Source organism: Melanotaenia boesemani, chromosome 14 (assembly GCF_017639745.1).
Source record: "Melanotaenia boesemani isolate fMelBoe1 chromosome 14, fMelBoe1.pri, whole genome shotgun sequence".
In the NCBI taxonomy this organism is placed as follows: Eukaryota; Metazoa; Chordata; class Actinopteri; order Atheriniformes; family Melanotaeniidae; genus Melanotaenia; species Melanotaenia boesemani.
Window position 1 is genome coordinate 86,291 of NC_055695.1, and position 22,865 is coordinate 109,155.

Below are 22,865 nucleotides of genomic sequence, written 5' to 3' on the forward strand. Positions count from 1 at the left end.
AAACCCGAACTCCAATAACGATAACTTACTAAAACAAACAGCCCCATTCCCCCACCCCAACACACACACACACACACACACACAAAACAAACAAACAAAATAATTCAAGCATGAAAATAAAACAAATACATAAAACAAAAATGAAAAAGCAAATTAAAATATAATAGGTTAATAAAGTAATTATCCAATTAATTGTAAAATTTACTGAAATATGAATAAAATTATTATTAATATTATTAATATTATTATTATTGAATAATAGATATTATGTATATGTAAAGTAGTCTCATTCATCTCTCACAATAATTTAAATAGGAGGAAAACATTAGTAGAATATTTTTTTATAAAACGTAACTGTTAACTCTTGTGTCTGAATGACATAAAGCAGTGACAGACATACAAAAAATGTCAGTTATTTTACTCACAAGGGTTAATTTTACAGAACTTTAATGGCTCAGTGATTCAGTTTCACACGTCCTCTGGGCCTGTATGCTAACAACTCCTTTATATACTTCCATGAAAACAGGAAATAGGGCAGCGCGGCTCAGTGGGTAGAGCAGTCGTCTTGTAGCTTAAGGATTGCCAGTTCGATCCTCGACCTACCGTGGTGTCCCTGAGCAAGACACCAAACCCTTAATTGCTCCTGATGGGTCGTGGTTGAGCACCTTGGCAGCTTCCGCCATCAATGTGTGAATGTGATGAATAATGTAAAGCGCTTTGGGTATCATTCAAGGTACAGAAAAGGGCTATATAAATACGGACCTTTTACTGTTCCAACAGCTGATTTATTGATTTTTTTTTTTAAAAACATAAACATAAATCAGTATCTGAGACAGAACCAGAGTTGGTCCAGTTCTCATGATCTTAAGATGATTTTTTTTTTTTTTTTGTACTATTATTCATTTTCGTCTTAAGCCTCTTACAGAAGCTTTCTCGTCCTTTCTTTCAGTAGACTTCAGAAATAGTTCTCCAGGGTGCTTGAAGGGACTTTCTGGAACAATTCATCCCCTCCTTCAGACCTGGGATCTGTTCTAGAAAGCGGGTCATGTTGAAACTCTGAGTATGTTAACCCTGACTTGGAGAAAACTTGGGTTTTCTATTCCAGAAAGCAAGTAAGTTGCCCCAAGCTGCCCGACATTGGGATGTATGTGCCAATGTGATTCGTGAGATTTAGAAGCATTGGTAAACAATGATTTACATAAGGTGGATGTTTCCCAGCGTTGTCCTGGGTCTTCCCCGGGGCCTCGTTCTGGTGGGATGGTTTTGGGCCCCAGAAACTTCACCAGGGAGGCGTCCAGGAGGGATCCTAACCAGATGCCCGAGCCACCTCATCTGGCTCCTCTCGATGTAGAGGAGCAGCGGCTCTACTCTGAGCCCCTCCCGATCACCGAGCTTCTCACCCTATCTCTAAGGGAGAGCCCGGCCACCCTGCGGAGAAAACTCATTTCAGCCGCTTGTATTCGCGATCCTGTTCCTTTCGGTCACTACCACAGTCATGACCATAGGTGAGGGTAGGAACGTAGATTGACCGGTAAATCGAGAGCTTTTGCCTTTTGGCTCAGCTCCTCGTTCACCATGACAGACCGATGCAGAGTCCACATCAATGCAGACGCCACACTGATCCGCCTGTCCAATCTCCCGCTCCATCCTTCCCTCACTCCTGAAATAGACCCGAGATACGGAACTCCTCCACTTGTGAGCCAGTGTGGTTTGAACTTTTAGCTCTTGATCTCGAGGTTTCTGATTCCCTACACATTACTGTAGTTGGCTGTTACAGAATGCCCTCGGCTGATAGCAGTGCTCTTTCTTCCTTGTTTGAACTGCTATCATCTTTGAATAACAAAGAAACTGTAATCATTGGGGACTTAAACTGGAATTTGCTCCAGCCGGTCTCAAATTACCTTAAATCATATTGTGATTCTTTAAATCTGTTTCAACTTGTAAAATGCTCCCCAAGACCAAAACCCAAAGTTTCTGAAAAGTCTTCCTTGATAGACCTGATTCTGACTAACCACACCCTCAAAATACTCCCCGGCGGCTGTATTTGCTAATGATATTAGTGACCACTGTGTCATAGCAATCTCTCGGAACACAAAAATACCAAAAACCAGGCCACACATTATTACAAAACGTAATACAAAACAGTTTTCTGAGCAAGGTTTTTTCCATGATCTTTATGAATTTGAATGGGACAGAATAACTATGATTAATGACATTGAATTTGCCTGGAGCTATTTTTACAGTGGATTTATAAAAATAATCAATAAGCACGCACCAATCAGGCACTATAAAGTAAAAAGCCCTATCAATGCATGGTTTACTTCTCACCTGGCTGACCTGTTGCATGAACGTAATGTAGCATGGGCACGAGCAAGACAAACCGACAATGCTGTTGATTGGCTTACATTCAGGAAACTACGCAACAAATGTACAGTTGAAATAAGAAAGTCCAAGTCTGATCATTTTATTAAACAAAACAACTGAAAACCTAAATAATCCATTAAAATTTTGGAAAACAATAAAGTCCCCTATCCGACAATAGCTTAGGCGTTCAACTACCAACCAGCATAGTGAAAAACTCTCAAAGCATCACAGATAAGGACGAGATTGTTTACATGTTTTTAATGACCATTTTATTACTTCTGGTTCTTTGTTCAGTTCCCTCAATCACTCACAGGACTTACACTTTCCCTCAGCAATAAATTATGAAGCCTCAAAACATAATTTTGTTTTTCAGCCGTTTACCATCTTTGAGGTATCACGTACCCTCAAGAAATTGGATATAACCAAAGCAGCAGGCCCTGATGGTTTAGAACCCTATTTCTTAAAACTCGCAGCAGATTTTATTGCTCCGTCATTGACATATATTTTTAACTTGTCCCTGGCCACAAATACAATTCCGCGAATCTGGAAATCAGCTCATGTTTTACCTCTGTTTAAGGGAGGTGACCCGACAGATTTGAACAACTACTGTCCAATATCAAAATTGTGTGTCCTGTCTAAAGTCCTGGAATCTTTAATAAACACGCAGCTTAAGAAATTCCTGACCACTGCAAATATTTTACCTACGTCCCAGTCTGGTTTTAGAAAGCGGCATAGCACAACAACTGCAGCTCTCAAAATTTTAAATGACATTATTGAATCGTTAGACAACAAACACTACTGTGCAGTACTCTTCATCGACCTCTCCAAAGCTTTCGATACAGTAGATCACTCTGTCCTTTTACAAACGCTTCGTAACATTGGCATATCAGATCATACCGTAGGTTGGTTTGAAAATTATCTGTCTGACAGATCGCAGTGTGTCAGGTTCCAGGAACAAAAATCCAATTTCTCAAAAGTAACCTCAGGTGTACCGCAGGGCTCTATCTTGGACCACTTATTTTTATTATTTATATTAGCTTTTAGAAAGAAATATAAAAAATGCTAGTTTACCACCATGTATGCAGATGACACAGTTTTATACACCTCAGCACCTTCTCCTGAGCAAGCAACAATCTCAACTTCAAATAGCTTTAATCAATTACAAGAACTTTTTACCACTTAAAACTGGTTTAAACTCAGAAAAGACTCAAATACATGCTTTTTACTAAATCCAGAGCAAATCTTCTACACTTACATCCCATTAAATCAAATAATGGTCATCAAACTGAACTAGTTACACAATACAAATACCTCGGTATTTTACTCGATAGTTGTTTATCATTTAAACCTCATGTTCAGAAACTAGTCCAAAGATTGAAATTGAAATTGGGCTTTTATTTTCTAATCAAATCTTGCTTATCTTTCAAAGGTAAAAAGAAACTTGTTTCTGCTACTTTTATGTCTGTTCTTGATTATGGGGATGTTATTTATATGAACGCTTCCTTCGATACTTTACATGCCTTGGATTCTGTTTATCATGGGGCATTGCGTTTTATAACGAATTCTAAGTCATTGACCCATCATTGTCTTTTGTACACTCGGGTGGGTTGGTCTTCCTTGTCATTCCGGAGAATGAAGCATTGGTATCTTTTAATTTATAAATCCATCCTTGGGCTGCTTCCCCCATACCTCAATAATCTCGTTGAGATGAGGAGTGATAGCAGCTATAGTCTGCGCTCTCAGGACTTGCTTCTGTTCTCTGTGCCCTGCGTTCGCACTGATCTGGGGAAAAAGGCTTTCAAGTTTGCTGCACCTTATCATTGGAATGACCTACAGAAAGACCTTAAACTAAAAGACTTAGTGTCACTCAACACTTTTAAGTCGTTCTTAACTGAATTTGAAATTGAATCTTTTGCCTGTAATTGTTTTAGTTAATTTTGTTTGTATTGATCTTGTATTGTTTTTATTATGTGTGAATGTGTGGAAGTATGTTGCTGTAACCCATTGTTGTAACTGTGCTGCTCCTGCTTGGCCAGGACACTCTTGCAAAAGAGATTTTTAATCTCAATGAGTTTTTATCCTGGTTAAATAAAGGAATAATAAAAAAAAAAAAAATACAAACATGTCACACAATAAAAACAGCAGATCTATAAGTTCAACATGTAGCAACACATTGTGAGCTTGTTTGGTTATTTTATTCAATAATTACTAAATTAAAAGGAATCATTTTCCCAGCCAACAACAAATACTGTAATCAATTACTCCTAAAAAGCAAAGAGCAACAACATCTTTACTATGTAACTGTGGCTTTATTTCTGAGAATATTCTTGAGTTGCAATACTCCACCCTGAACCACACACATGTCCAAAATACGAGCCATGGATGAGGAACACATGCTCAACTTGACCTGGTCTGCCAGTGAAATTATGATGGATTATAGTTAAAATAAGTCCATATATTGTTTCATTGCTTCCACCAAATCCCTTCGCCGATGCTGCCGCAATGATTCATCTGCGTGTTATGGGATGTGTCTAACTGCTGTGTGTGTGATTCAGTCAGCTCATTGTGTGTGTGAGCGTGAGTGAACGTGCACGATGAGGGAAACACACATCGGGAGTGAAGAGAGCGAAGAAGTGGTGTAAAAAGTATGAACGAGGTGCACTGAAGCGTCAGCGAGGCGTCAGCCATTGTGTCAGCCCACGCTGGGTTAAGACCACAAAGAGTAAAGACCTGCGAGTCTACCTGCGCAAGTCCACTGAGCAAGGGCATGAGCTTAAACCTCCTCACAATTAAATCAACATACAACGCACTTCAAACCATCCCCATCAGACATGGTTCAGACCAAGACATGTCATCCATACACACAGCAATCCTCAAAACCTGTCCTTTCCAATGGCATGCACGTCTGCCACATCCACTGTTACCTTTGGTCTCTGGAACTGTCAGTCTGCAGTGAAGAAAACAGAATTTACCAGTTCACTGATAAATCTCTCTGACATTCAGGTCCTAGCCCTGACTGAAACCTGGATCCATCCAGAAAACACAGCTACACCAGCTGCCCTTTCTGTCAATGCAGAATTTACTCAAACACCTCTCGCTAGCTGGACGAGGAGGTGGAACGGGCTTTTTTATTTCTACAAAGTGGAACTTTACCTCTCCGTCCTATGGCTACCTGCTCATTACTTGAGTATCACGCAGTAAAGCAAATCAAATCAAATTAAATCAAATCAAACTTTATTTATATAGCACTTTTCATACAGGATTGCAGCACAAAGTGTGTCACATAATAAAAATGCAGCAGTTTTTGCATTTTAAAAACCTAAGTCACAACAAAGTTTCAATCAAAGTACACACATAAAGATAAAATAAAAAAAAAAAAGAAAGAAAAAAAGCACAATTCAATTCATGCATATTAAAACCAAAATAAGCCTTTACACATCAAAAAAAGACTCTTCCAACACACAAAGCTGGTAATACTCTTGACTTGGTGCTGACCAGAAACTGCTCCACAGCCGACCTGTCCATCACCCCGCTGCACCTCTCAGACCACTTCCTGGTTAAATTCTCTGTCTTCCTTCCTCATGTCACTCAAGCAGCTCCAAAAATGGCGTCCTACCGCAGAAACCTGAGATCCCTCAGACCTACACAGCTGTCTGATGAGGTTTACTCTACCCTCCCTTCCCACTCAGACTTCTCCTTACTGTCTGTTAATGAGGCTACAGAAACACTCTGCTCCTCTCTCGCCTCCTTTCTGGACAAACTCTGTCCTCTGGTGTCAAAACCAGCTAGACAAAACCCTCCAGTCCATGGCTCACCGAGGTTCTAAGGAATAACAGAGCCGGACTCAGGGCTGCAGAAAGAAAGTGACACAAATCAAAAGAGCACACTGACTTGTCTGAGTAGCAGCAAAAACCTGAAACTTTCACATCCAGCCTAAAGGCGGCCAAGATAGCCTTTTATCAGAACAAGATCTGCAATGCTCCCAACACACGACATGTTCATGGTGTTTAACTCTCTTCTATCTCCACCACCTGCTCAGCCTCCCACTGTGCTGACTGCAGAAATGTTTGCTTCCTACTTCACTGAAAAGATTGCTACCGTCAGTAACCAATTCACTGAGCCTGACCAACTCAGCCTTACAAAAAACCAGCTACCGGTGCCTCACTCTGCTCCTTCTGCTCTCTAAATGAGGACCAAGTCTCTAGACTTCTAGTCAACTGTCCTCTTGATCCTGTTCCCTCTGACATCCTGCAGAGCATTCTACCTACAATCAAACCTGCAGTACACACTAAAAAATGTTGGGTTAAAAACAACCCAAAATGGGTTATTTTTTAACCCAACACTGGTTAAATATTGGACAGAACACATGCTGGGTTATTTTGACCCAACAAGTTGGGTTGGTTTCCCTAAACCAACAGTTGGGTTGTTCTAATAACCCAACCATAGGGTCAATTTGACTTTACTGCTGGGTTCTTTCTACCCAATCATTTGGGTTGCCAATTTCTAATCAATATAATTAAATATTATGGTCATTATATATTGATTAAATATATTGACACAAAAAATTCATTTTTTTTTTATTAAACTTTAGAGTCCACAAAATATTTTAAGCAACAAAAATTTTCTATTAAAATAGAGAACAGTGAATACTTAACACAATAATACCACAAACTTATTAACATTAATATTTTAAAACATTGGATATTTTCTTATAAATATCTTAAATTGTAATACACATATATCTTATCATAACACTAAGTAATTTCTATCTAAAAACAGGGGGAACAGGTAACTTAATCTTTTCAGAACAAAAAAAACTATACTATCTAAACACAATATCTCCAGAAAAAAAGGGGTGTTTTGGTCCTATGTGGAGGCCAGTGTTTGCAGCTGGCTCCTGAGAAAGCCTACTGCTGGCGAAACAGTTCCCTCCATTTCAAAAATCTCCATTTGGAGGAACTGCCATGTTGGCGTGCACTCTTTTGGGTAGTGCAAGTCCAGTAGATAAAAACTTTTGAAACAGGTATCGACTGCTGCAAGAGCTGTTTCTGCCTCAATTGTCCTCCCCGAGATAACAGAGAACGCTTGGGAATACTGCGTCCCGCTGTCCAGCAGGAGGACATAGGGGCAGGATCTTGATGTTTTTGCCTGGTCCAAGTATTCAACCATGTTGATTCCGACCTATGATGAGAAATGAAAGTAGGTAAATATCTCTACAGGGACAAATCAACAAACAACTCAAGCTCTTTCAACCCATTCCTTCACAAACTTTGATGAAACCCCTTCCACTGAAGTTACATCACAAGTATTCTGGGGCATCTCCAGCTTTGTAAATCTATACACTGCATTTTTGTCTGTTCACAAACTAAAATATTTTTTTATTGGGGTTGTCAGTGATCAACAAACACAAGGTAACATGGAGAGAAAATGGTCTCATTTGAATTGTGTGTGTGTAATACATGAGTTGTAATCCGTGTAAATTAATTTGAGTATAACTTTGGGTAGTTGTGTGTGCAATACATGATTTGTAAACTGTGTAAAAGAAAGAAGGGAAAACGATCTGATGATCCCACTCCTTTTAACATAATTACTCTAGCATCAAGCAGTTAGTACGTATTTGGTTTAAGTGACTGTTCATCTCCTCTAAACTCTGAAATAAACTTGACAGACTTGGCAGACATCCTGACATGAAGCGCGAATAAAACAAAATACAGGAAACTTGGGTGTAACGTGACAAGGGGCGGATAAGTTCAAGGGGTATCAATACTTTCACAAGGCACTTTGATAAGTGTGGATAACAGAGACTCATCCACACGACTTATTTAATAAGCAAAAATATGTTTGTCGTAGTGTCTTTAATAATGAAATCATCTGGCATGTGCAGTCTTCTGTGAGTTTAACTTTTAAGAATTGTGCTTTGTGAAATTAGGTAACATTTTCTAATGTTGCACTGAGACTCATTCCAAGGATGTAACATTTTCACCGGGCCTTTGCTATATAAAACTGAATGTTTCTCTTCAATTTTTTAAACAACGGTGGTTGTTTTTAAATGTATTTATGTTTTGATTTATGCTCAAAGGTGATTTACTTACAGGCTGCACATCCATGAATGCTCTCCTCGATTCTTCAATGCTGGCCCGGACCAGTCGTCTGCCTTTTTTGTACACTGGTGGAGGGAGCAATGTTGGCAGCAGTGCCAGGGCTGCGACCTCTATAGGAGAACAAAATACAATTAAAAATAAAGTCAAAATGCCTCCAAATTGGCAGCAATTGCCATTCATATCCATCTATAAATAAAATAAAATCCCATCAAGCTAACTTGCAACAATCATCTGAGCATCCCCCTCTCTTTTTCCTTGGCTGCTATGAGTTCAGGAAGTAGCAGAGCTGTGCATAAAGCCAATTAAAGCAGAATCTCGCTTTTTTTTTAACCTGGGGGTCTGTTGTCAGCTGTCATTTCATAAATGTGAACGTGATGAGGTAAGGAATGTTCAAGATCGCTCCACTGTTTAGCTGGGCACGCAGCTAGCAGGCCAGCTTATGATAAGTATTGGGCAACTCATTCATTTCCCCTCTCTAGTACGTTGTCGGACACTCGTTGAGACCATCAGAGCACTTCAGTGTGGAAACAAGCATGTTTTAGGGCGAACTGAGATGCAGAGCGAGTTTCCCAATACTTGAGCTAGGCTGCTCATCACGTTCACATGTATGAAAGGAAGGATGACAACAGACCCCAGGTTTAAAAAAAAAAGAAATTATCATTTAACTTCTCTACGGTCTTTAACTTCAACTTGAGCAAATTAGAAAGTTTCCGTTTGCCTCTGGCAAACTCAAGCTGGCTAATGCGGCGCGTGCTAACCGTTAAAAAACGTTTCTCACAAGCCATCGCTAACTACAAATGACCGAGAGCTAACAATCACTGCTACAGACGTTCATATTACAAATATACACGGTTACTAAAATAAACTTTATACATATGATTAATATACATGAAACAATAGTGAAAATGTAACAAACCTCGCTGTGTAAAGTAGTGTCGCTCCGGTAAGATATTCTCGGGCTTCTCCTTCCCTTCACCCAGGACTCTGGCCAAACGGCTGCAACCGGTGGGGTAACGGTACTGTTTGTCGCGCATGCGCGAACATCGACCCAACATGTTGGGTAGTCCCAAATGACCCAACACAGTATAATGGGAAATTCAACCCAACAGCTAATAACTCAACTACCAACAACAATAACCCGGCAAGTTGGGTTCTTAGATTACCCAACTTAATGAAAACAACCCAATTAAACTACCTAACAGTCTCAACCCAGCTGTTGGGTTAAAAAAATAACCCAACATTTTTTTGTGTATATTATCACCTCCTTTCTTAAATCCGGTGTCTTTCCCTCTGCCTTCAAGCAAGCTCGGGTTACCTGCTGCTGAAGATACCCTCAACCCAGCCCAGGTTGGAAACTACCGGCCAGTCTCACTGCTTCCATTCATGTCTAAACTACTAGAGCGTGCCGTCTTCAGTCAGGTCTCACAGTTCCTCCAAGACAACAACCTGTTAGATCCATATCAGTCTGGCTATAGGCAAGGCCGCTCTACTGAAACTGCTCTCCTGTCAGTTACTGATTCCCTACAGGTTGCCAGATCCACTGGTCAGTCCTCAGTCCTTATACTGCTGGACCTGTCTACTGCCTTTGACAGTCAACCATCATATACTGTTCTCCACACTCTCGGAGCCTGGCATCTCAGGATCTGTCCTCTCGTGGTTTATGTCCTACCTCACAGGAAGATCATTCAAAGTATCTTGGTGAGGGGGCGTGTCCAGATCACATGGGCTGACAACAGGGGTGCCTCAGGGCTCTGTGCTTGGCCCTCTTCTCTTTTCACTATACACCTCCTCATTGGTGCATCATTAGTTCTCATGGTTTCTCCTACCACTGCTATGCAGATGACACTCAGCTTTTCCTTTCTTTCCCATCTGATGACACAGCCGTCTCAATGTGAATATCAGCATGTTGCTGATATCTCCGCATGGATGAAGGATCGCCACCTTCAGCTAAATCTGTCCAACACTGAGCTTTTTGTCTTTCCAGCCAATCCTTCCTTACCGCCACAGATAAGCGTGCTGCTCGACTCCATCGCGCTTGTGCCTACGTCTTCTACCAGGAATCTTGGTGTCATGGTAGACAACCAGCTGACCTTTAAGGACCATGTTGCCTTGGTTGCTCGATCTTGCCGATTTGCTCTCTACAACATCAGGAGGATTGGACCCTACCTGACTGAACACACGACCCAGCTCCTGGTCCACGCTCTGGTCATTTCATGCATTGACTACTGCAACTCCTCACTGGCTGACCTGCCTGCATGCTCCGTTAAACCTCTGCAGATGATCCAGAACGCAGCAGCACATCTGGTCTTCAACCAGCCCAAAAGAGCTTATGTCACTCCGGTGCTAATCGCTCTCCACTGGCTTCCAGTTGCAACGCATCAAAGCACTACATGATAGCACCTGGGTCCAACTGGACCCCCAGCGGTCTGACTACTACTTAATGATGACATCCATCCTGATTGAATTCTTGCTTGTGTTGGTCTTATTCAGAGATGTAAGTCACTTTGAATAAAAGTGTCTGCTAAATGACTGTAGAATAGTATAGAACAGAACAGAACAGAACAGAATAGAATAGAACATTACATGCTACATTTACTGATCCTTGGAGATCTGACGTTTACCGAAGAGAAGGTCAGTTAACAGTAAATATTTGTAGCATTGGCTCGTTCTGGTGATACGATACAGTAAAAACGGGCAGATTTCAGGCATAGTCTGAATGGTCATTAATCATTGTGAAATTATTTTAAATTTGTCATTAATTTGATTAAAAAATTTCTTCATTTGATAGCCCTAATAATAAGCTTATAAAAAGTTCCCAGTAAATAAATGTGAGAGAAAACAGACCATGAATTTGCTTTTTAGGTTTTATATGCCACATTTTAATCTTTAAAGCCTGATTCTGTTGGCTTGGGTCAACTTTCACCAGAATTCTGATTCTCCTATTAGGTAAACATGAAATTAATCCATTAAAAAAGTCTTTAGCAATGTAATGTATCAGAGGCCTCAGCCTGATGCCAGGATCATTTCTGTAAGCAATTTGTGTGACAGAAATCAGAAAACTTTGCAATGTTCCAGCTGTGCAGCAACTTTATTGTAACAATATGGAACTAATGTACAGAGCAGCATGTTGTATGACCTTAAATATGACATGCTGGGAGTTATCGCCTGGAGGATGTGCTCACAGCAAGTCTGCTCAGCGAGTTTGAGCTGGCGCTGAACAGATGAACGAGTGCTGAGTTTCAGCCGAGCAGCTTGTGGGAATCCAACTTCTGGGATTTTCAACCAGCGCACACTCCAAGCCAACCTCGGACTCACCACGGCCTGAAAGCACTCCCCTCTGTCTGAAGATACGTCGACTGTCAGCCCATTTCCAGCCATCTGGACCTGCAGGAAGACCTGAGGAGCGGAAAGAAGAGTCAGCACCCTGGAGGCTGCAAACATGAACTTCATAAGTGATCATAACACTCCACTGTATATGAGTCAGAGACACAAAAATAAAAATAAACATCCCAAAATATTAGTCTTGAGCTGCTATTTTGTTAGAAGTTTGAAAGAAAACATGGAGGCTCATATTTTATATAATGAAAGTAGAGATAACGGCAAATTACTCAACCTCATCAAAGATTAAGAAAACAAAAACATGAAGGCAGAAAACAAGAATAAAAAACACCAGTGTTATGTTTCCGAAATGGAAATCAGTGATATAGATTTCTTGTTTTCCTCTCAACAGCTCATTTATTCTGCTGATACAGATGCAGTTTGTTGTTTGATGGATGGGTTGACTTTGGGATGGCCATCATCTCCAACTCCACCACTAGATGGCAGTAAGCGTTGCACGCTGTTAACTGATCTAAACTTTGAATGTGGCCTTTAAAAGATCAAATGTTTGGCTGAATAAATAAATAAAAACTATCATCACAATTTGGCTGACCTAACTTTTGTTTTGTCTTTTTGTTCAAGTGTTACTTTTTTAAATTAGTACAGTACAGGTACAGTGCACGTGGAGTTGGAATAAACACTTTCTATCATGTAATGTTTGAAGTGATGAGCACCTCACTATCACCTTTGCTCTGTCATTGTTATCAGTTATAGAAAAAGTCAAAATATCATAAGATGACTAGAGCAAAGGCATAAAAATAGTTGGGAAATAATTGTTTAAAAAAAAAGTTCATGGTCCATCAATGACTGCAGGTGTCCAGACCATTATCCCTCCACCATTGTGCTGACAGCTGCTATGAAGCGTTTAAGGACCAAACTTGTCCACTTTGGTCTGGTCTGTCCAGAGGACCTGGTTCCAGAAGCCTGGTGGTTTGTCCAGATGCAGCTTTTCCACCCTCAGCCCTGCTGCCATGTTCTTCTTTCCTCCTGCAACCTTCCCAACAAGCCATACTGGTAACTGGATCTCCATCTCTGTGCATGTGCACATGTGCACTTCCAACCAGCAGAAAATGCAAAATCCTGGTTTCCCTAAACCTAAACTCTCACAGAGGTGTGAAGATGCTGAGAACTTCATGTCCATCAGAAAGATGTAGTACAACAAGATGAATCTACGTCATTGGAGGAATTTCTGAATCATATTTTAGCTTAAAATATTTCTTGTAGGTTTTATTAGCATCAAGACATTATATGAGATCTGGATTTAGAGAATCCATCCATCCATCCATCCATCCATCCATCCATCCATCCATCCATCCATCTTCTTCCACTTATCCGGAGGCAGGTTGCGGGGGCAGCTGCCTAAGCAGGGAAACCCAGACTTCCCTCTCCCCGGCCACATTCACCAGCTCATCCGGAGGGATCCCGAGGCGTTCCCAGGCCAGCCGAGAGATAGTCCGTCCAGTGTGTCCTGGGTCTTCCCAGGGGCCTCTTTCCGGTTGGACGTGCCCGGAACACCTCACCAGTGAAGCGTCCAGGAGGCATCCTAACCAGATACCCGAGCCACCTTATCTGGCTCCTCTCGATGTGGAGGAGCAGCGGCTCTACTCTGAGCCCCTCCCGGATCACCGAGCTTCTCACCCTATCTCTAAGGGAGAGCCCGGCCACCCTGTTGAGAAAACTCATTTCGGCCGCTTGTATTCGCGATCTCGTTCTTTCGGTCACTACCCACAGCTCGTGACCATAGGTGACGGTAGGAACGTAGATTGACCGGTAAATCGAGAGCTTTGCCTTTTGGCTCAGCTCCTTCTTCACCAGGACAGACCGATGCAGAGTCCGCATCACTGCAGATGCCGCACCGACCCGCCTATCAATCTCCCGCTCCATCCTTCCCTCACTCGTAAACAGTCCTATCGGGCCTTTTTGGCCTGTGGGACCCCAGAGGCAGCTGATGGGTATCGGCGGGCTAAGTGGCTTTGGTGGTCGCTAAGGCAGAAATTTGGGCATGGGAGGAGTTTGCAGAGGCCATGAAGAATGACTTCTGGACAGCTTCAAGGAGAATCTAATATATAGTGTGTGGTTTTTCCTTTCATTTGGTTCTGGATATTCCCGAGTTTTGGTCTTAAATGATCCAGCAGCTCTGGAGGGGGAAGCAGTGCTCCATCAACACTGTGTACAGTGGGGATGGAGGGCTGCTGACCTCCTAACTAGCTGCTACACCTGTACAGACACAACACAGAATTTCCTACAGCTTTTACAGGTAAACTAAGCTGACAATCATCAGGAGTTCCTAAAAAAACAAGACAGCAACAACAACATGTGTCACAGCAACAATCAAAGAACCAGAAACACACACACCTGAACCAAAGCATCTCTTAGTGTAGAAACCCACTGGACACCTCAGTGACTGTGTCAGCGTGCAGAGGATGAGGAATGAGGAGGGGTCAGAGATGAGTGTGATCCTGCCTCTACGGAGGTTAGAGGCAGGCTAGGGCGGCCCAGAGACCGGGGCCATTAGCAGCAATCCTGGAGCCCCCAGGTCTCTGGCTGGCTGGTACAGGCCCCGGTGACCCAAGATCGCCAGCTGCTGACCCTGCCAGGCACCGACCATCCAGGGCAGCCAGAGCAAAGGGCCCAGGGCCCCAAGAACCCAGAGGCAGACCCATCCCCCCACTCGCTAAAAAGGCAGGAACCTGCAGTATGACAGCCATTTGCCCTTTCTGTGAACTCAGTGTTGTTGGGTAGGTTTGTATTCCTCATATTTCTGGTCAAAAATAAAAATGTTCCCACGAACATCTACATCTATCAAAAGACCAAGTGACTGACTATACTTGTAAGTAATTGGCATGAATGACAGCCTATCATCACAGAATTTTTCAGGCCGCAAAGAAAAGGAGCACATGCGTCGTTGTAACTCAAGCAGGGAGTGCTTGTTGTGTATCTTTAGGTGTCCTGGGATGAAAACGCCACATACAACAGTGGGAACTGTTTCATGAAGTCAAAGCACATAAAGCAGTGTTTGGCAACTGGTGGCCTGCAGGCTGCCAATAATATCTAGCCCACCAGATTACACTGATTAAATAAAAATAAATATATAAATAAATAAAAAATTAAAGGCAAGGCAAGGCAGTTTATTTGTACAGCACATTTCATGTACAGGACAATTAAAAGTGCTTTACATAAAACAAAGGCATTACAGATTATTTAGAAATAGTAAAAGGCATCAATATGTAATCACAATAAAATAATAAATTACATTAAAATGATTAAAAGCAAGTTAAAAAACAAAAGTTAACATGCAGATTTCATGTATAGGCGCATGAGAAATTAAATGTTTTTAACCTGGATTTAAAAATGTCTACATTCGGGGAAAGTTTAATCTCCACTGGCAGTTTGTTCCACTTGTTTGCAGCAAAACAGCTAAATGCTGCTTCTCCATGTTTTGTCTGGACCCTGGTCTGGACCCTGGTCTGGACTAGTTGACCAGAGTCTTTGGATCTAAGAGCTCTGCTAGGTTTATATTCTCTGAGCATATTACAGATGTGTTCTGGGCCTAAGCCATTCTGGGATGTAAACAATCAGAAGGGTTTTAAATTCTATTCTGTGACTGACAGGAAAACAGTATATAGATGTTAAAACTGGTGTGATGTGTTCAGATCTCTTAGTCCTGGTTAAAACTCTAGCAGCAGCATTCTGGATGAGCTGCAGATGTTTAATGCTCTTTATAGGAAGTCCTGTTAAAGACCATTACAGTAATCCAGCCTACTGGAGATGAATGCATGGATGAGTTTCTCTTGGTCTTTCTGGGAGACTCAACTTTAATTCTGTTGATGTTTCTGAGCTGGAAAATAGCTTCTTAGTGAACCTTTGATGTGGCTGCTGAAAGTCAGGTCTGAGTCAATCAACACTCCAAGGTTACCAGCTTGGTCGGAGGTTTTAAGAGCCCGAGTCTCCAGGTGTTTACCAATGCTGACCCTCTTCTCTTTGCTACTAAACAGAATAATCTCAGTTTTGTCTTCATTTAATTGTAGAAAATTCTCCTTCATCCAGGTGTTTATTTGCTCCACACTCTGACACATTAAGTCTATTGGACTGCAGTCATCTTGTGACAGAGACATAAAGTTGTGTATCATCAGCATAACTGTGATCATTAATGCTAAAGTTCTGTAATATTTGACCCAAAGGGAGCATATACAAGTTGAACAGAAGAGGTCCAAGGACTGACCCCTGGGGGACTCCACAAGTCATGGCCACTCGTTCGGATTCATAGCTGCCGATCAGAACTAAATAACTCCGGCCTTATAAATAAGACCTGGACCAGTTAAGGACCACTCCAGGAAGTCCAGCCCAGTTTTCCAGCCTGTGCAACAGGATTCTGTGATCTACAGTATCAAATGCAGCACTGAGATCCAACAGAACCAGGACTGGTACTTGACCAGAATCAGGACTGATACTAGACCAGAACCAGTCTTTTACCACTTTGACCAGAGCTGTTTCAGGGCTGTGATGAGGTTGGAAGCCGGACTGAAATTTATCAAGATTTCCACTTTCATTTAAAAAGTCATGAAGCTGGTGAAATACAACTTTCTCAATAATCTTGTAAATAAAAGAGGTTAGAGACGGTCTATAGTTGTTCATTATAGAGGCGTCTAGAGTCCTTTTCTTTAGGAGAGGCTTAATAGCAGCTATCTTTAGTGACTTGGGAAAAATGCCTGATGCCAGTGAGCTGTTAACTATCAGTAGGAGATCACTTTCCACTGAGGTAAAAACTGGTTTTCAAAAGCCGGATGGTATCATGTCCAGAGTGCATGTTGTTAATTTCAAATGCCAAACTGTTTCTTGTAGGATTTTTAAATCAACCGTTTTAAATTGCGACATGACATCAGAATTATTTCCGGGTTTTAGACACAGACTAGTTTTCTTGTGTAACTTTGTGGAATTAATATTTTGCCTAATTGTTTTAATTTATTGGCTAAAAAAGTTGGCAAATTAGTTGCATTTCTCAGTGGAAAGGAGCTCTGGGCTTATCTGTTTAGGAGGATTTGTAAGTTTTTCAATCATAGCAAACAGAGTGTGAGAATTGTTGACGTTCCTGTTAATCGTTGCAGATAAATGCAGCTCTCTGGCCTTCACAGCTCATTGTTATAGTTACGCAGGCTTTGTTTGTACAGCTCACAGTAAATTTGAAGTTTATTTTTCCGCCATTTCCGCTCATTTTTTCTGCTTTCTCTTTTTAGGCTGGTAACCACAGTGGTGTTTCTCCATGGTGTTTTCTGTTTGCTCAAAGTGCTCCTGATTCTTATTGGTGCAACAGCATCCATTACATTCAAGACTTTCAGATTGAAAAGATCCAGGAGTCCATCAACTGACTCTGCACTGGTTGTTGGTAACATAGCTATGGCCTCCACAAACTTAGCACTTGTTCTTTCATTAATGTACCTCTTCCTAACCGAGGAGCAGTTTGGTTGGACATTCTGAGTGATCAGTAAATCAAACAAAATACAAAAATGGTCAGACAAGGCCGAGTCAGTGACCGCAACAGAAGAAATATCAACACCCTGAAATAACCAGGTCCAGAATGTGGCCTCGAATGTGGGTCGGTTCTTTTACATGTTGCCACAAACCAAACATCCAGTATAGAACAAAATTCTTTGACATTCCCATCCATCATATTATCTATGTGGATGTTAAAATCCCCAGTTAAGATGAAATGGTTAAAATCAGTAGAGATAACCGACAAGAATTCAGAAAATTCATCAATAAAATTTACACAGTGTCCTGGACGTCTGTAGATGATTAGAAATAGGATTTTAGGAATGCCTCTTAAAATAAAACTTGGTTATTCAAACGAAGTAAAATCAGCAAATGAAATCTCTTTAAACTGGAATGAATCTTTAAATAAGGCAGCTTCTCCTCCCCCTTTCCTCCCGGGTCCACATTTATTCATAAACCTAAAATGAGGGGGTGCTGTTTCATTAAGAACTGTAGCACTTGTGTCTTCTGTTCACCATGTTTCTGTCAGAAAAAGAAAATCTAAACTGTGAGAAATGATGACGTCATTAACTAACAGTGACTTGTTGGACAGAGATCTAACATTAAGTACAGCAGCTTTATGAAGTTTCCTCTGGTCTCTGTTGTATTCTGAGTTATACAAGGTACAGTTAACAGATTAGATCGATTCACCCCACAAATTGACCGTGTTCGAGTCCTTATTTTACTAACACAGGAATCCTACTGGGTCCAGGCTTGATCTCGAACAGCTGTCAGTAGTAGCAAAACTACAGCAAGGACCCTGAAGGCATCATGGCATGTTATCTTTGTTGTGAATTCTGCTGCTGCTCTGTGAACCTCCTGCACATCCTCCCGTGTCCTGCTCTGCCAGGACCGATGATCTAAGAGGAGGATGAGGAGGGGGAGGAGGGGGAGCCCTGTATTTATTGGTAAAACCATTCTAGTTTCTACAATTGCTGAAATATGTCAAGTTGTATCAACACAGGCAACCATTAGAATTTAAAACCCATTAGTTCACTTATCTAAATTTCTTTAAAGCCTCTAGTAGTTTGAACTAATTCTCTTTTATGAAATTTACTCATAATGTTTAATTCTTTTATTGACCTTTGACACACATATAACAATAAACTGTGGATGATGATTCACATCAACTTGCAGGTCCAAAACCACAATCAGCAGTACTGAAAAGATGACAATGGGTTGTGTGAGTAACTATAATTTTTTTTTTACTCATTACACCCTGTACAAATTTAGTTGCTAGTGGTGGGTTTCTTTTCCTGTACTGTACTTTTCATTCATGGTGCCAAGTTTAAAATTCAAAGAGGGCAGAACTTTATAACATTGTCTAATTGTTAACATAACACAGGAAGTAAAGCACAAAACTCAAATTTATAGCACAGGAAATAAAAAAAAGGTTAAAAAACTGAATCTGCATTTCCTTTTTTTTTTTTTTCTTTTTTTTTTAAACTTGTCCTGTCCAGCATCATAGCAAGCAAAATGATAATCTGGTTGCTGTATCGTGCTGAACAAATTTGCTCTGCCAAGGGGAGGCCTATGGGTAAGGCTCCTCTTGATAATGTGATTAATTTATTTATTTATTTACTTTGAATCACAGAATCTATGTAATCTTGCTGGACCTGACCGGAGGGGACAGAAAAAGATGGAAAATAGCAAAAAGAGCAAAAGGGAAAGAAGAAAGGAGACAAAAAGATCACAGACAGAAGGAAACGACCCTTCAATCCACACCATCACCAGACAACAAATTGTTACACCTGTACATAAACACACCAGAAAATTTCCTACAACTTTTACAAAAGCAGAAACATACACACAGAAAAAAACTAGTCATTAAGAGTTTTTAAATAATAACAAAATCAAAAAGACATAACAGCGACCAGATACTAACTCACAGGAAAAATAAAGAAAAATAATTATCACTTAGTATTAAAACCCACTGGACAACTCAGTGACTGTGTCAGCATGCAGAGCATGAGAAACAAGGAATGATCAGTGATGAAGAGTGATGAGTGAGATCATGCAAATGCGACCTCGCCTCCACGGAGGCCAGAGGCAGACCAGGGCCGGACGCCCGGGCCCCCAGCAGCAGACCCGGAGCACCAACCCAAGCCACCCCACCATGAAGATAACTCCAGCCCCACCCGAAGGGCGGCAGAGGAGAGCCCCAGCAAGAGCCCCCCACGGTCCCGGGGCACAGGGGCCAAGATCAGCAGCCGCTGGCCCCGCCAGGGACCGGCTACCCAGGGCAGCCCAAGCGAAGGGCCCAGGGCCCCAGGAGCCCAGAGGCGGCCGCCCCACCCCCCAAAGGCAGAGGGCCCGTGACATGCCTAGGAGGACCAGGCCCCCCCAGACAGCCACCCGGTGCAGGCCAGCACACACCCCGATGTTCCAGCCGCACACCCCGGGAACCAGGGTGCTATCGGCCCCCTCCCCCCACTCCCCACCTACTCCAATCTGCACCCTATCTAACCCCACACTCACACCCTCCCCCAAACCGCACCCACAATTACTCACCACCACACAGTCACGCCACACACAACCCACCCACCATGCCCCGTGGGGGACACTCCAGGCGGACCAGAGGACAGCGAGCCCCAAGCACCCCCCTTTGACCCAACACCCACAGAGCCAGCAGCCCACCAGCGCAGCCACCCCGGGACCCGGCCCCGGGGCAACCACCTCCCCCCGCCCGCCCCCGGCCACACACAGGGGGAACAGGGGTGTGAGAGGTCCCCAATACCCTCTCCCTCCCCGCTCCTGACTGTTTAGGTAGTGTGTGTTGTGTGCAATTAAAATTGAAGGGCAGTGACCGCAATGAGCCGGGAGCCGGGCCACCTGAGTGGCCCCGCCCGACGTGCACCGCATGCCATGCCCCCCAGGTGTTGTTTGTGTGTTGTGTTTATTGTGTTTTAGTGTCTTGGTGCAATTAAAACTGAGAGGCGAGTCGCCACGGGGTGCATCCAAGGAGACCACTGAATGGTCTCCTTGGATGCCTCCCAACTCCCTACGTGTGTGTGTGTGTGTGAGACAGAGAGAGCGGGAAGTAAGAGGGGTCCGGGGATGTACGTCCAGAGGGAAGCAAACTTCCCTCTGGATGATGAGCATCTAGTGGCATTAGGCACCCCCGCTCCCCAGGAGGCCCCCCAGGGCAAGACAGGCCAGGAGAGGCTGCCCCCCATGACCGGGCCACTCAGTGACCACAGCCAGTGAGCCGTCACCAACCCTAGAAAGTACCCATCCTCCCACACCCCTAACGGGGAATGAGAGGATGGGGACAGCGGCAGATCCACGGCCCACCACCCCCAGGCCCGCCCAGCCCCCCCCCCCCCCCCCCCCCCCCCCCCCCCCAAGTGCACTTAACCCTGCCCCAACCACACACATGCACACATGCACACACCTGTTTCCTCGCACACTCCTGCTCATCCTAACACATGCATGCCTCCTCAGCCCCTCCCACACAATATAAACACTCACACAGCATCCAACCCTCCCACTCTCATTCCCCAGACACACCCCCACTCATCCTAACGCATGCATACACACGCACACAAACATACCCCCACATCCACACAAACATCATCCAAAGTACATACACACACACACAACATACAGGCATCCCTGTCTCACACCCCAGCACCTCCCCCTATAATCCCCCGAATCCCACTCAGCCCTCCTTCAAACCCCTGCACCCCCCCCTGCCCCCGGGCCATACCCTGGGTCCCAGGGCATCAACCAGACACCAGGGCATGCACCAACCCACACCACGGCAGCACATCCGGGCAGGCCCAGACCCCCGGCACACACGGACCCCACCACCCCGGAGGGAGGAGAAGCACCCCCGGGCACCAGAGCCCAGAACCCCCGCCCAGCCCGGCCCCGGAATAGCCCGGCCGCCCGGCCCAGGACCAACGCCCACCAACCCAGGCACCACCAGTGGCCTCACCCCCCGCCACGAGGCGACTCCAACCACTGGCCCCCACAGCCCCCGTGAGGCCAGCCCCAGAGCCACCCCCACCGCAGAGCAGCCCGGTCCCGCACCATGGGCAACCACAAAGAACCCGCAACCACCAGTCACTCCTGGCCATTTCCCAAACCCCCATAGCAACGAGGTCACAGTCCTCCACCTACACTAAGTGATGGAACTAAGCACAGGGGACCAGAGGGAATGAGATTCAGCTAAATAGTTCTTTGAGGAGGCAGACATTGTCTCACTACTGATGTGGTCAACTAAGAGATTCCTAAACTGCTGAATACACAGATTATTTTTGGTTTTCCAGTTCACAAGGATAGTTTTCTTTGCGATGCATAATGCTGTGCGTATCATGTGTGCAGAGTTAATTGCCATATTAATGTCACCCAAGTCACTTAGTAGACATAGTGTGGGGATTGTAGGAATATTACATTTAAACCATGTTGACATGTCCACACATACCTGAAGCCAGAACCTGCGGACAGGTGTGCAGGAGCACAAGGCATGGAGATAGTTGTCAGGTGTGTTTTCATTGCAGTGTGTGCAGATGTTTGATTGTGACAGACCCATCCTGAACATCCTTTGTCCTGTATAATGAGTTCTATGCAGAATTGTATTAGTTGCATATTTGAATTAATAATAATAATAATAATGGATTAGATTTATATAGCGCTTTTCAAGGCACCCAAAGCGCTTTACATTGTGTGAATCCATTATTCATCCACTCCTCACTCATACCTGGTGATGGTAAGCTACGTGCGTAGCCACAGCTGCCCTGGGGCAAGCTGACGGAAACGTGGCTGCCAGTCTGCGCCTACGGCCTCTCCGACCATCACCGAACATTCATCCACACATTCATACACCAGCGATGCCAACACTGGAGGCAAGGAGGGTTAAGTGTCTTGCCCAAGGACACAACGACAGATGACTGCGGGAGCGGGAATCGAACCGCCGACCTTCCGATCATTGGACGACCTGCTCTACCGCCTAAGCCACTGCCGCCCCTCTTATGAATTCTTAGTCATTTTAAAGGTGTTTAAACATATTTGTGACTATTTATCTTTATTAAAGTTACTGGATAAGTCACCCTCCCATTTTGAAGTTGGAAGACAGATTGAGTCTTCTACTTTAAGTAATAGTCTATATGTTTTTGATAATAGCTTTGGGGCATTGCGATTCATGAATTCTGTCACCCTAATAGGTAGCTGTAAGTTTAATTGATTAATGGTATATTTTTTACATATAATAGATTTAAGCTGGTGATATTCTAAAAATGTTTTGCTACTGATTCCATATTGTGAAGTGAGAATATTAAATGACAAGAAGTTTCCATTTTCTATTATATGTTCTAACTGTTTTATTCCTTTATTTTTCCATTGAGTGAAATTAATCAGCTTTTTATTTTGCAGGATGTCAGGGTTGTTCCAGAGGGTTGTAAACTTACATGGAAAAAGTGAGGATTTGGTTATTTTTAGAAATTCTCACCAAGCCACTAAAGAGGAACTGATATTGATGCTTTTAAAACA

The 22,865-nt window shown here is 43.1% G+C and overlaps 1 protein-coding gene across 1 annotated transcript in view; it reads right to left on the reverse strand.

The window, feature by feature from the left end:
• Positions 1 to 11,304: 11,304 nt before the first annotated feature.
• Positions 11,305 to 22,865, reverse strand: part of frem1b (Fras1 related extracellular matrix 1b) — a 169,366-nt gene continuing 157,805 nt past the window's right edge. The window contains exon 35 of the mRNA XM_042006153.1: positions 11,305 to 11,861. Within this exon, the coding sequence (XP_041862087.1) occupies positions 11,659 to 11,861 (203 nt within the window). The 3' untranslated portion in view covers positions 11,305 to 11,658. The remainder of the gene's footprint in view (positions 11,862 to 22,865) is intronic.